A 15140-nucleotide genomic window follows, 5' to 3' on the forward strand; every position below is an offset into this window, starting at 1 on the left:
CTTTACAATCCAATTAGCCTCTGGGAAATACATCCCCCCCTTTACTCCATTCAAATGTATATTTATCCACTTAATTAAGAAAGTAACCTGCAGCCGTCGCTTCTGAATTCAGAGTAGACCTTACTCTCATGGAATTCAAACATATTCATAATGAGCTATGAAAAGAAAGAACACTTGGAACTCCTGTCAATCCCTTCCATAGACATACTGTCCATCTTGACATTGCACTGCGACCATACATTTTCACAGCTTATGCTGCCATTTCTTGTCAGGTTCAGACATAATCATGTGTACTGTAGGTCTCCCAGATAGACGCTGTCATAACTGTCAAGTTGGCAGATATTCAAACAAGTCCTCGAAGGCTTCTTTTAGTGTTTTGTTGGTTTAAGAGGCTGGGGTATTAACAAGTCTCTATTAAACAGCTGCAAGTCAAGCAAGAACAGCGGTCTGCTAATTGTCAATATGTGGTGCTTTAAGTATAAAATGCTTGTTTATATTGTGCAACAACACTCCGTCTGAGTCTGTCAGGGTGAATGAACAAAGAAAGAAAGGGGGAGGGGGGGAAGAGAGAGTGAGCGAGAAGCATCACACACTCATGGCCTCATAGGGGATAAACAACATAGAATACAGTCTGTTCTTTACACAAATACCAATAGCAAGTTCTACTACGTATAAAGTGTTTGCCTCCTGAGGCTAAGCCAGTCAGTATGTTAATAGCAGAATGAATACACAAGTATTTCTCAAACAATACCAGACATGAGAAAGATACAGTGGTGTACAGAAAGTAGCAACTTTTTATTTGAGTTACAATTATTTACATGTAATCAAAGACAAAGTCTTCGAAACCGGTACAAACTTTGTCCCGCCGCTGTCTTTTTAAATATTTTTCTTTGTTTTTACTTCAAATGACAACTCAGAAATATTGTATAAAATAAAAATATCAGCTTCAGAAAAGTAGTCTAGCATTCTAACATCCATTAACCACTATTTACAGGTGTTATTTACATTCTGAAATTCATTTAATGACCAGGGTTGTAGTAATTACAGAAACCATTTAACAACCAAACGGAAGCAAACAGAAAAACGGAACGAAATGGACCTACCTGAATTTGACCAATAGAAACCCTTGTTTTCTTTGCAAATCATTTTCCTTTTGGAGTAAACGGTTTCTGTTGCAAAAACGTTTTGCAACAGAATCGTCATAATGAATAAATCCTAGATTTGCAACTCAACATGCAGGAAACATGCCTGTTCAATTGCAGCTCTACAAATCAGAGGGAAATTAAAAGAAATGGCTATCTGTATGGCTGTCATTCAATAAGTATCTTATTGGAGCAAAGGACTAGTTATAGTGTAGCTGAAAGGATGTTTAGGGGTTCTGGTTCACCGCTCAGAATAGGAAAGTCGTGTCCAACATGACGACTTAAGACAAGGGGCAGTAAAGAAACGCTATAGCCCTGTCCAGAGGAAACGATAGGTGTAAGCAATATGGTAGTAACTTCACTTTTTCCTCTGATAGGCTAGGTAGAAATGTCACCATTTTACTATCCAGTGCCCACAGACCTGGGGTGCCTAGGGGGTTGGGGTTAGGACAGGAGTCACCAACGCAGGGTACTAGGTGTGCAGGCTTTCCATACTTAATGCAGGGCAGGATGGAACCTGCACACCCTGCAGTTGTCCAGGACCAGGTGGTGAACCCTAGGCTTGGGGTTGGTTCTGGATCAGCGCTACTTGAAGTGGTAAGATACAATGCCCACCAGAGGAGGCTGGTGAGGGGAGAACGGCTCATAGTAATGGATGAAGTGAATGGAATCAAACATGTTGCCGTTCCAGCCATTACTATGAGCACGTCCTCATTTAAAGTGGCACTAGCCACCACTGATGCCCACAGAACAATGTTATAGGCAAGGAACAATAACTTTCCATGAGGATTATGCCAGATGGCTGAGGTTTGGTTATTATTAATGTCAGTCCGGTTTACCAGGGTTTCTGTGAGTCTAATGAAAACCGTACATACAGCAGTTATTAAGTGATGTGTTAAGTGGAACATCTAAAAGGTAAAGAAATGTAGAGACTTGAAGCATCTCACACAGCATCAGATCTGGATAAAATGTTAAAATAAATACATACCCACAATCATTAAAAACGACCGAATTGCAAATTTAAAACAAAACACAAAACTCTTTCTTTACTGTGAAGTCAAATTGGAAAGGGCAATGGGTAAAACAATTCAAAAAAGCATTAAAGTGCCATTATTTAAAAACAAAACTTTAAATAAATGAACAGTCATCCAGACCTACTGATTTCTTATTTTAGAATTATGTTACATTACATGACCTTGTGAGAAGAACTTAAACAAGCATGATGCACTGAAGAAAAAATCCAGAAGATCTCAACTTGATCACGAGCTTATGCAAATAATGGACATCAGAGCTAAAATTTAGAGAGGGCTTTCAACATTGACCTTCCCTTTTCTACAACCATCACAGGCCATTGTATGTGTGTGTGATGTGTGTCTTGTTCTTCAGAATGAGGATGCATGTTTAAGCAATGCTGGTCGACACTGTTGGAACACCGATTATCTCTGGTGGATTTTCTGTACAGCCCGTCCTGCTGGGGATGGCAGATCTGACATGACCCTGCTAAGGTTCCCAGATCTGGAAGGACCCTCATGGGGTTGCCATATCTGGAAAGATGTCCCCTTATGTGCAGTCAGAGTGCAAAGAGGGGTTCACTAACAGTGGTCCAGGTAGTCTATGACACGAGAGATGGACTTATGTCCTGTGGTGCCAAATGCACACTGTTGAAAAAGAGACCGGGGAGAAAGCAAGTTAGCTTTTATTGTGTTCGTGTCTCTAGTATTTTTTAAGTAAAGGGAGAAAAAGAGATGCTAGGTCATTATCAAAAGACGTTGCCTACTTACAGTAAGGTTCATGAAATTCAGGAACTTCTTAAGCATTTCCGTCATGATGGAGAAATCTCCCTTGGGAAGGTTTTCCCGCACAGTAGTCACATTAACCTGATGAGAGAGAATGAAGCAAATACACATTACTAAGGGCAGCGTTTTCCTTTCGCAACCAGCTAAAAAACCTGAGCAATGACAAGGTATTTTCAGCTCACCTTTCTGTGCGTCTGCACAGATCTTGGTCAACTCTGCACCGATGTAGGTGGAGCAGAAAATGACTGTCATGAGGTTTTTTTTTACAGGAGAAGGCTACTAGCTTTAACACGTATTTCCATTTAAATCGACGGGCTACAACGATACTCTTAAGCTTCGAACTAGGCTTTTATGTTACCTATTCTTGATATTTATCTAAAATAGCCTTTGTGCTTTTATGTATTCTGCAATTGTATTGTGTCATGTTCAGTTTAATAGCCTACTTTGACAGACTCAAGCTCTCAATTAATTCTGATGCAGCATTATGCAAATCAATTAAGCAACTGAACTTGAATCAGTGATCAGGTCATCTTTTCTCTGTTTCCTCTCATATTGTTATTTGTTTATTAGCTAGGACAGGGGTAAAGGGGAACGAGAGAGAGTTGCTGAATAAGTGGTCCCGATTCGAACGCATGCTGCAGCGGTATAGGAGTTCTGGAGGCAGTGGCTTAGACCGCTAGACCACGGTCGGGTTCTCTTTTATTCACAATGAAAAAAGTACAGCACTGCAGTTGCCTTTACTTTTCACTTACTTGTTAATAACTTTACACACACATATACAGTGGGGAGAACAAGTATTTGATACACTGACGATTTTGCAGGTTTTCCTACTTACAAAGCATGTAGGTCTGTAATTTTTATCATAGGTACACTTCAACTGTGAGAGACGGAATCTAAAACAAAAATCCAGAAAATCACATTGTATGATTTTTAAGTAATTAATTAGCATTTTATTGCATGACATAAGTATTTGATACATCAGAAAAGCAGAACTTAATATTTGGTACAGAAACCTTTGTTTGCAATTACAGAGATCATACGTTTCCTGTAGGTCTTGACCAGGTTTGCACACACTGCAGCAGGGATTTTGGTCCACTCCTCCATACAGACCTTTTCCAGATCCTTCAGGTTTCGGGGCTGTCGCTGGGCAATACGGACTTTCAGCTCCCTCCAAAGATTTTCTATTGGGTTCAGGTCTGGAGACTGGCTAGGCCGCTCCAGGACCTTGAGATGCTTCTTACGGAGCCACTCCTTAGTTGCCCTGGCTGTGTGTTTCGGGTCGTTGTCATGCTGGAAGACCCAGCCACGACCCATCTTCAATGCTCTTACTGAGGGAAGGAGGTTGTTGGCCAAGATCTCGCGATACATGGCCCCATCCATCCTCCCCTCAATACGGTGCAGTCGTCCTGTCCCCTTTGCAAAAAAGCATCCCCAAAGAATGATGTTTCCACCTCCATGCTTCAGGGTTGGGATGGTGTTCTCTTCCTCCAAACACGGCGAGTGGAGTTTAGACCAAAAAGCTATATTTGTGTCTCATCAGACCACATGACCTTCTCCCATTCCTCCTCTGGATCATCCAGATGGTCATTGGCAAACTTCAGACGGGCCTGGACATGCGCTGGCTTGAGCAGGGGGACCTTGCGTGCGCTGCAGGATTTTAATCCATCCATGATGGCGTAGTGTGTTACTAATGGTTTTCTTTGAGACTGTGGTCCCAGCTCTCTTCAGGTCATTGACCAGGTCCTGCCGTGTAGTTCTGGGCTGATCCATCACCTTCCTCATGATCATTGATGCCCCACAAGGTGAGATCTTGCATGGAGCCCCAGACCGAGGCTGATTGACCGTCATCTTGAACTTCTTCCATTTTCTAATAATTGCGCCAACAGTTGTTGCCTTCTCACCAAGCTGCTTGCCTATTGTCCTGTAGCCCATCCCAGCCTTGTGCAGGTCTACAATTTTATCCCTGATGTCCTTACACAGCTCTCTGGTCTTGGCCATTGTGGAGAGGTTGGAGTCTGTTTGATTGAGTGTGTGGACAGGTGTCTTTTATACAGGTAACGAGTTCAAACAGGTGCAGTTAATACAGGTAATGAGTGGAGAACAGGAGGGCTTCTTAAAGAAAAACTAACAGGTCTGTGAGAGCCGGAATTCTTACTGGTTGGTAGGTGATCAAATACTTATGTCATGCAATAAAATGCAAATTAATTACTTAAAAATCATATCATCCAGATTTTCTGGATTTTTGTTTTAGATTCCGTCTCTCACAGTTGAAGTGTACCTATGATAAAAATTACAGACCTCTACATGCTTTGTAAGTAGGAAAACCTGCAAAATAGGCAGTGTATCAAATACTTGTTCTCCCCACTGTATATGTATACATGCATACACACACACAGTACCAGTCAAACGTTTGGACACCTACTCATTCTAGGGTTTTTCTTAATTTTTTACTATTTTCTACATTGTAGAATAATAGTGAAGACATCAAAACTACAGAATAACATATGGAATCATGTAGTAACCAAAAAAAGTGTCAAACAAATCAGATTCTTCAAAGTAGCCACCCTTGGCCTTGATGACAGCTTTGCACACTCTTGGCTTCATCTGTAATTTGGCCTTATTTGATAGTTTTGATGTCTTCACTATTATTCTACAATGTAAAAAATAGTAAAAATTAAGAAAAACCCTTGAATGAGTAGGTGTGTCCAAACTTTTGACTGGTAGTGTGTGTGTATATTATAATATTGCCATAGCCTTTGGCAAGATTCAACTTTACTTCCTGATATTTTGCAAGGGGAAAATACCAGCACTGCACAGATAGAGGTTTTTGCTAATAGTGTTAAGGAAAATGCCACCCTAAGAGATCTACCAAGACAGAATAATGGCACTGGTTTGCAGTAGCCTATACAGACGTAGGATCTACATTTGATCACCCTGTTGCAGGAGAACTTTCCTGCAATGCAGGACATTTAAAACGTGTAGTGTATTTGAGGTTTAAAAAGGCTTCAGAAGTTTGTAATTTCCACTTCAATACTGCACACTCATCAATCAAGCCCTTTATTGATTAGTTGAAACAGGTGTTAGTAATGGGACGGAACAAAAGCCTGCACCCCCAGTGCGAGGGTTGAGGAACAGAGTTGTCGCTAGTTTTCTGGAAGCTTACCTGACTGCCCTGACACAGACAACCCAGGAGCAGAGCTGTGTAGGAAGCCACGATGCTGTCCTCCATGTGCTTCCCAGCATGCTGCAGAGCTATACCACCACAGAGAGGAGAGAGAGAACACTCAACATGGAGCAGTGATACTATTGGAAACTGTTACAAAAAAGGATTTTACACAGACACACATCTTCACCTTTGTTGAGATCTAGCTCCTCATCTTCCTCCTCTTTCTTTGTGTCCTTTTCCTTGTCATTCTCGTCGTTGTTGGTTTCCGCAGCAACCCACTGGATCTCGCCCGACGTCTCCTGCCACTCCCCGCTCTGGTCCTGGGGCTTGGGCGCCTCGCTGATGAGGTCATCAGTCTGCGCCTCGGCCAATATGGCTGCTCGCTCCCGCTCCAGGAAGAACTGCGGATGGAGGAAAAGAGTGTCAAACTCCGGCCGTCAGCTAATCATCAGGTTACAGACTCATTTTCAGCAGGCTACTTTTTCTACTTCATATTAACTAGGATGAACAATATGCATCTTTCTAGCAATCTATTGATAGGATAGGCTCCTGTCAGTCACAAAGCAAGCGATGACAGGGAAACGCAGTCTGCCTCCATGTGCAATGTGTGCCTCCTCTAGCTCAGTTGGTAGAGCATGGCACTTGCAACACCAGGGTTGTGGGTTCGATTCCCACGGGGGGCCAGTATGAAAAATGTATGCACTCACTAAAACTGCAAGTCTCTCTGGATAAGAGCGTCTGCTAAATGACTAAAATGTAAATGTGCGCTTGTGGTTGGTTGCAGTCAAAAACTTTACACGGAGGAAGAGAGCATAATGCACGTGAATCTGCACGTCAGGGGTAACAATTACTTGAAATCCACGACAGCCTAATTATGGTTCTGGCACATTCAGGTTTTTTCATTTCAAAAACTTTCTCAATTAAATGTTAACTACAAAGTAGCCTATGCTTATCTGGCAGAATGATATGATTATTTTCATCAATCCAGTGGGTATTTGTTTTGCAAACTATCACGTGCGCTACAAAAATACAGATAAACAACAGCCTCTTGCTAGGAGCCACTTGAATAAAAGGTTAACCACCACACCCAAAAATCTACATCTCAGATTTTTCCCAGACCTCAAAAGTAGTCTCATGATGTGGCTTAAGCATTGTTGTGGACTTATAACATCACATTTTGTTGTTTTTCTATTAAAAGTGATTTGAGAGCAAAAACCTGACAAAATCTAGAAAAACTGGAAACTGGAAAAACAAAACTGAGAAAACTGAATTTGAGAAAGAACAAAAACGGGATCAGGCAAAAAAAAAAAAAAAATGTATTTAGGCTATGTAAAATCAGAACGATTTAACACTTAAAACTGATAACCCTTTAAAAATATATATTTAGCCATTTATTTATTTTTCAAGACAATGTGGGCTATTAATCTATTTTTCTGTTTAAATAAAAAACAATTTGAAGAACATTGTGGCAATTCATATCTTGCAGTAAAACTGTGAATAAGACTAATCAAGAGAAGACGGGTTAAATGTAAAAAAAAAAAAAAGGTATAATGTTATCTTACCTTACTAAATAGTCCTGATCATACAGGCCTAGACGATATACAAAATAACTAACCACACACTGAATTCATACATTTCCAGTCATTTAAATTGTGAAAAGTAATGCCTTTCGACAAAATGTTCCAATCTGGGAGGTAAAGTAGATTATTTCGCTGTGTATTTCAGATGGAATCAAGACATTAGACTGTACCAGAGACCAACACAATAGAGCTTCTTCGGCAAAAAAAAAAAAAAAAAAACCGCCGGGGGCCACACTATGTACTTGTGGAAGACGCAGACAGATTAACAAGAGTAACTCAATAACCTGTGTTTTCCTATATTCTTACTACAAATTCCCATCAAAATTATTCTGAAGTGGTGATATAGCTACAACAGAACTATTACCTGCACCAGAGCAGCCAGGGCACTTGAAGAGGAGCCCTTGGTCTTCTCCTCAGCCATACCCTCTGTAGGGGCTGCTATAGCTGGAACTGTGGAGGCTAGGACTTGTTTAGGGGTCTGGGTCTCTTCTCCCCCTGCCCCACCCTGGCTGCCTTCAGGGGTCTGGGTCTCTAATCCGCCTCCCTCTCCCTGGCTGCCTTCAGGGGTCTGGGTCTCTTCTCCCCCTCCCTCTCCCTGGCTGCCTTCAGGGGTCTGGGTCTCTAATCCCCCTGCCTCTCCTTGGCTGCCTTCAGGGGTCTGGGTCTCTAATCCGCCTGCCTCTCCCTGGCTGCCTTCAGGGGTCTGGGTCTCTTCTCCCCCTGCCCCACCCTGGCTGCCTTCAGGGGTCTGGGTCTCTTCTCCCCCTCCCTCTCCCTGGCTGCCTTCAGGGGTCTGGGTCTCTTCTCCCCCTGCCTCTCCCTGGCTGCCTTCAGGGGTCTGGGTCTCTAATCCCCCTGCCTCTCCCTGGCTGCCTTCAGGGGTCTGGGTCTCTTCTCCCCCTGCCTCTCCCTGGCTGCCTTCAGGGGTCTGGGTCTCTTCTCCCCCTCCCTCTCCCTGGCTGCCTTCAGGGGTCTGGGTCTCTAATCCCCCTGCCCCACCCTGGCTGCCTTCAGGGGTCTGGGTCTCTAATCCCCCTGCCTCTCCCTGGCTGCCTTCAGGGGTCTGGGTCTCTAATCCCCCTGCCTCTCCCTGGCTGCCTTCAGGGCTGGTTGTGTTGAACTCCATGTCCACCAGACAGTGGCGGTTTCTGGCACTGTACTCCACCAGGTTAATCAGCAGCCCCAAGCCCTGTACCAGCACACACACAGGAGGAGAGAGGAGAGATGTTAGAAAGGCTCTCAAGGACATGAAATGTTTTATCATGGATCTTAATGAAGTGTGAGTACAAACAACCTGCAATTACTACATTGAAGCTTCAGTTTTAATAATTACCTAGGCATTCATTAAGTGGCATTTCAAACGAAGTGGGTACAAAGGACCCAAATGTTTCAAAGATCATACAGTTAATTGGATTTGTGTAATTTACATGCATGCCTACAACACACACACAGGTGCTCTCACCAGGACTCTGATGTCAAAGCGTTGTTCCTGAGGTATGTAGCGTGGGACCCGTAGGACACAGTTGAGAGCTGTGATGATGAGCTGGTCTTGCTCTCCAGTCTTAGTACTTCCCCACTCTAAAAACCACAGTACAGTCCAGAGTTAACACTCTCCCTCCACCCTGCAGTCAGCTGTGGTGTGTGTTATGAGGACTCTAGCACAGCTGTGATGCAGTCAAAGAGACAAGGAAGAGCAGCGAAACAAGGCACTAGCTAGGGAACGCATTGCGCTAGTTACAATGTTGCTCAATGTAGAAGTCGTGTTGATGCAGGGATATTACCATTGTCATGGGTGAGGTTGAGCAACACCCCTATGACTGCCCTCATGCAGTCCTCAACAGCCTTGCCCACGTTGCTGAAGCTGCAGTGGGGCAGCGCCGTGCCTGACCAACACAGAGAGCTGTTCACCTCCCGGCTGTAGCGCTGAATCATGTCCTCACAGTACCGCAAACCTCTGAGAGCGAGAGATGAAGCAAGAGAGCGAGATGAAGCAAGAGAGCGAGATGAAGCAAGAGAGCGAGATGAAGCAAGAGAGCGAGATATGGCGAGCGAGAGAGATGGCGAGCGAACAAGAGAGAGACGGAGCGAGCGAGACGGAACGAGCGAAAGAGAGAGACGGAGCGAGCGAGCCTCGTTGAGTTCCAGGAGAAGTGACAGCACAGAGATTTATCCCTGAGCCCTTTGCAGGACATGACTCTATACTAGTATACTAGAGGTGGGGACTGGGCAGAGGGAGTAGAGGTGGAGTGAAAGATCAGGGCTCTTTCACCATCTAAAGAGGTTGTCAAAAGATTAGCATGCGTTTCAGTCTCTCTCACCTGGCAGAGGACACTATGAGCTGAGAGTCCTTGTAGGCGATCAGGTAGCCCTGGTTCTCTGGGTTTTGGACAGTCACCTGCAATGGAAGGACAGAAAGACACACTACACTGATATTGAAATGCCTTTTAAATAGTCAAATCAAAGCTGGTCAGATGAGGCTGAAAGCGCAGAGTCAATTTACTTTCCCCTCTTGTATTCAATGAATGGATTTCAAACATCTGAGCCTGCCAACACTCCTTGATGTTGTACTTACGCTGTCCAGTACTCTTAGACACCTCTCTGCCCCCCATAGCGACGACACCAGCTTCTCCTTGTCATCCTCTTGGCTCAGGTTCTGGACACATTCTTTTACTGCAGGAGACACAATAATTCACATATATGCCAATTACTACGTGCTAACAAAGTGAGATGACCTAGATAAGATGCAACTTACACAGGACTTTCCTAAGTGAACATATTATGAATGTGTTGTGACCTTTATTATTTGAGTGATAATTTATGTTGAATAATACAACAAACTCAAAATATTCAAATTTTTGCAGTTATTTATTTCAATGTTTAAGGGTTTATGAAAAGTGTATTTCCCAATACACCAGTCCTTTGTATTGGTGTAGACTTGACTGCTTGATGAGACCAACTCACAAACTAAAAAGGAGAAATCAAACATTTCTCTGGTAGGCACAACCTACCCTGGCACCCCTAACAAAAGAATAACCTTAAGACAAAACCTTTACAACATGCGCACACACACCAACCTTTATCTACAATGTGGTCCAGGCCTCCCAGTAAGCGCAGCTCCTCTTTGAACCAGTCACCGGCCCTCTTCGAGGTCAGAGACAACAGGGTCTCCATGGCCAAGTGACACGACTGCAAAACAAACAAGATAAAGTGCTATAGAACTCCAACCCACCATCATCAATATAAACATCAGTATTCTAATTGTCCCGGCGTACCGTGATGTTCTCCAGGTCCAGGTGCTTGTTGTGGACCGTCTCACACAGCTTGCGGATCTTCTCCTTGACCTTGGTCATCTCCTTGGCAGTGAGCTGGTCCTGGTGGTGGCCTGAGTGGTCGTGCTCCAGCTCCAACAGTCTGATCATCAGCTCCAGACTGGCCCGGTCCAGGTCCATGTTCAACCTGTCTCTGCTTAGGATGTACATCAGAGAGGCCGTACACAGGGCCAGGTTCTGGAGATGAGTGAAGGGAGAGCGGGGAGGGGCAAAAATAAATTCAAAAGCATCTGGTGGCAGGGGAAGACCTTAAATATTGTCCTTGTTTACTCAAATTCAGGTTCAATAGCAAAATGTGAAGTATCTACAGGACAAATAGCAGGTAATCGACACAAATAAGCTGAGGTAGGTTTATTGAAACCCACTGGTTTTGTTATCGTTGTTAGTTTGGGTCAGTTACCGTTGTTAGTTTGGGTCAGTTACCGTTGTTAGTTTGGGTCAGTTATCGTTGTTAGTTTGGGTCAGTTACCGTTGTTAGTTTGGGTCAGTTACCGTTGTTAGTTTGGGTCAGTTACCGTTGTTAGTTTGGGTCAGTTACCGTTGTTAGTTTGGGTCAGTTACCGTTGTTAGTTTGGGTCAGTTACCGTTGTTAGTTTGGGTCAGTTACTGTTGTTAGTTTGGGTCAGTTGTGGTTGTAGACTTGAACAGAGTCCTACCGGATGCTGCGGGGCATCATTCAACATCTTGAAGACCTGAGCCACCTTCCCTCTGGCCCGTAGGTGCATCCGGAAACTGGGCATTGCACACCTTGCGGCTAAACTGATTATACTTGAGATAGAGAGAGAGAGAGAGAGCAAGAGGGGGAGAGTGTTTGAAGAAGTTCAGAGGAGAAGAGCACAGAGGATTGAGTGGACGAGTAAAAAATAATGAAAGACTCTAGAATCGGTCCATGTTGTCCTCTTGGCTTGAGCATATATATAGCAGGAAACGTATGTTAAATTAGGCGAGCTCTTTTCCCCATGGTGGACAATGTTGCGTGGGGTTGTCTTACCTAAGGCATCGTGTGTTGAGCGGCTGGCTGCTCTTTAGGCCTGTCTCCAGGTACTCAAAGTCATCAGTGAACTCCTGGTTTTCACCAAACTCTACCACATCGTTGAAGTGCTTCACATTATGCACAACCGTGTACAGCTGCAAGGGGGAGAGATGAGACGATGAGTGACATTTACACTAGCAAATGGCACTGAACATTGAGCAAAATAACCGTAATATTTAAAATTGTTATCTAATGCAAGTGTCTCTGTGTGCATGTGTGTCTGTCCAGAGAAAGAAAGAAAAGTCACATCTTGCAAAGCGGTGCCACTCGATTAGTTCCATTAGCTGACTGGGATAATACCCCCTTATCAATAACTATGTGTGTGTGCGCGCGCACCAGAGGTTATCTAAGGCGAAGACACTGCCCAACGAGATAGATTCGGTTCAGTCCCTCTTGGTAAGGGGGAATGTGCAGCCAACTGTCTGGTCAAGAGGAAGGCGGCAAATCTGCTAGCTGTGGCTAGGCCTTAATGAAACACCATGCTCCTCAGGCACCCACCTGCCCATACTATGTTTTAAAATTAACAAAGACAAGCTTTACACTGCGCTCTAAATGGACATCAACAGTCTAAACACGCAAACACAAATTGTAAAAATGGCAGATAAGCGGTCGGGGGATGTTAACAGTGCAAAGATCATGCCGACTGTCTTGAGGGCGTGACGCATCAGCCAGCATGCCCGGCTCACCTCCTTGTGTTCCTTCCTGCATTTGAGAGCTGTGACGATGTCCTGGTAAGGCTGAGTGGGGATGGTCACAGACTTGATGACTTTGGGTGGTGGGGGAGGAGCTTTGAACAGACCGTCGTCTTTGTGGGAGTTGGTGTCCTTGCTGCTTCCGCTCGATATGCTGGCCTGGAGGGGAATAAATCAAAAAGCAAAGTTAGATGAGACAAACAACTAGTTCCAGGTGCCCTTGGACAATCTAAATTGTCTCCTATTGGGACATTTTCAAAGTCTTGACTAAGCAGAATACAGCTAATATTGATTTAGATTTCCTACTCTGAAATCTCAAGTAGGTGAGGCTGCTATTGGGTCAATGCATTATTCTAGGACAACGCATTGTTATCTTCTTACTAGAGATCGCAAATTCAATACATGGTGTGTGTGCGCGTGCATTTGTGCGTATGTATGTGTGTATGACCAGTGTAAGGCAGAGCCCTGGCAGTGTCCTAGAGTAGTTCTCACCGGAGCAGTGTGTGCGCGGGCAAGGAGTGGCGGGGGAATCTCCTCAGGCTCAGGCTGGTTCCAGTGGCGAGCGTTGTACACAGCTTTAGCAGGGGACTGCACACAACACACAACCACAGGTCCAGGGTAAGTACAGTAGCACTGGGAATAATTACAGTACAGGTTTCAGTAGTATTAGAAAGGATTCATGATGAATTACCAAAAGCGAGACAAACCTTGACGTCCTCAGTTTTGGGAACAGTAGGTACTAGATAAATCCAACGTATTATTAGCCTCATAATCACAATACCATAGGAGCTAATGGTGGAGAATTGTTTGCTGAACACAACTTCATAACGTCTAGACATTTACGAAGCTACATGGCTCGTTTCATCAAGTTGCTTTCAGAATCAGACTCCTGTACAAAAACGGTCACTTCCTTTAACATTGACCAGAAACTACTTCCCAAATAAATACATTAGTCCCCTAAATCTCGCTTTAAGGACATTTAAGTTCATCCTATAGTATTATCCTATCATCTCCAGGACTCAAGAAGCTCACTTCAATTAAAATGCTATCCATTTTAGGAAAAAGAACGTTCATTATCAAACCATTAGATCTGCTATAAAAGTGGTGAGTTTGTGATGGAAGGAATACATTTACGTCATTTAGCAGACGCTCTTATCCAGAGCGACTTACAGTTAGTGCATACATTATTCTTTTTTATTTTCATACTGGCCCCCCATGGGAATCGAACCCCCGGGAGAATACAAAATCAGACATGCTTTTTGCTTTAATGATACTGAATACTTCTACCTAGGAAATGGGTGTGTTCAGACATTGCATTCTAAATGGTAAACCATCCATTTTTGAAGTAGTCTAGTGCAGCGATTACCAAACCCGGCCCTGGGGCCCCCCCTGGGTGCATGTTTTTGTTTTTGCCCTAGCACTACACAGCGGATTAAAATAACCAACTCATCTTCAAGCTTTGATTATTTGAATCAGCTTTGTAGTGTTCGGGCAAAAACCAAAACATGCACCCAGGGCCGGGTTTGGTCTAGCGCAAGTCCTGAATATGACTGGCCTATATTGAGAGGATGTTGTGATTATAAACACACATAAACCATGTTTTTTTTTTGCTATAAAACTAGCAGACAGATTAGTCTATTGATTCTGCTTCCCCCCTGGTTGGAGGACCTGACATACAAGTTTTTTTTCTTTATTTTAACTATTTTCTACATTGTAGAATAATAGTGAAGACATCACAACTATAAAATAACACATATGGAATCATGTAGTAACCAAAAAAGAGATTCTTCAAATAGCCACCCTTTGCCTTGATGACAGCATTGCACACTCTTGGCATACTCTCAACCAGCTTCACCTGGAATGCTTTTCCAACAGTCTTGAAAGAGTTCCTACATATGCTGAGCACTTGTTGGCTGCTTTTCCGTCACTCTGCGGTCCGACTCATCCCAAACCATCTCAATTGGGTTGAGGTCGGGGGATTGTGGAGGCCAGGTCATCTGATGCAGCACTCCATCACTCTCCTTCTTGGTAAAATAGCCCTTACACAGCCTGAAGGCGTGTTGGGTCATTGTAATGATGTCATGTCATAGTATTGTGAGGACAGAGGAAGAGTTAAGAGATGAGTGGTTTGGGGCTATGAAGTCTACATTCCATTATGTCAAGGTAGATTAGTGATGTTTAGGATAGCATGAGTGATGTTTAGGGTACTGACTTGGGGTAAAGAGTGATGAACATCAAAGACAGGGAGTGCCCATGGAGACTTGCCAGATGTATGTCAGGAAGATGGTAATAGAAGGGTATATAAGGTAGAGTGTTTCCTTTGTTCAAGAGTTCAACTGACGAAGGGCAAAGCTATGTCTGTTGGTTAGATGAACCCACGAGCTCGTGATTCAATAAATACT

At 43.7% G+C, this 15140-nt stretch overlaps 1 protein-coding gene across 2 annotated transcripts in view; it reads right to left on the reverse strand.

The window, feature by feature from the left end:
• Window positions 1-776: 776 nt before the first annotated feature.
• Window positions 777-15140, reverse strand: part of LOC311110958 (wings apart-like protein homolog) — a 39077-nt gene continuing 24713 nt past the window's right edge. For both annotated transcript variants that reach the window (XM_084153608.1, XM_084153607.1), the window contains 15 exons: window positions 13231-13326; window positions 12733-12897; window positions 12005-12141; window positions 11670-11781; window positions 10957-11190; window positions 10759-10870; window positions 10257-10354; window positions 10003-10079; window positions 9466-9638; window positions 9147-9262; window positions 8049-8873; window positions 6292-6505; window positions 6102-6190; window positions 2924-3019; window positions 777-2800 (listed from right to left, as the gene is read on the reverse strand). In XM_084153608.1, coding sequence (XP_084009734.1) covers window positions 2735-2800; window positions 2924-3019; window positions 6102-6190; window positions 6292-6505; window positions 8049-8873; window positions 9147-9262; window positions 9466-9638; window positions 10003-10079; window positions 10257-10354; window positions 10759-10870; window positions 10957-11190; window positions 11670-11781; window positions 12005-12141; window positions 12733-12897; window positions 13231-13326 — 2610 coding nt within the window. In that variant the 3' untranslated portion in view covers window positions 777-2734. The remainder of the gene's footprint in view (window positions 2801-2923; window positions 3020-6101; window positions 6191-6291; window positions 6506-8048; window positions 8874-9146; window positions 9263-9465; window positions 9639-10002; window positions 10080-10256; window positions 10355-10758; window positions 10871-10956; window positions 11191-11669; window positions 11782-12004; window positions 12142-12732; window positions 12898-13230; window positions 13327-15140) is intronic.

This window comes from Coregonus lavaretus, assembly GCF_964263955.1.
Source record: "Coregonus lavaretus genome assembly, chromosome: 36".
Classification (NCBI taxonomy): domain Eukaryota; kingdom Metazoa; phylum Chordata; class Actinopteri; order Salmoniformes; family Salmonidae; genus Coregonus; species Coregonus lavaretus.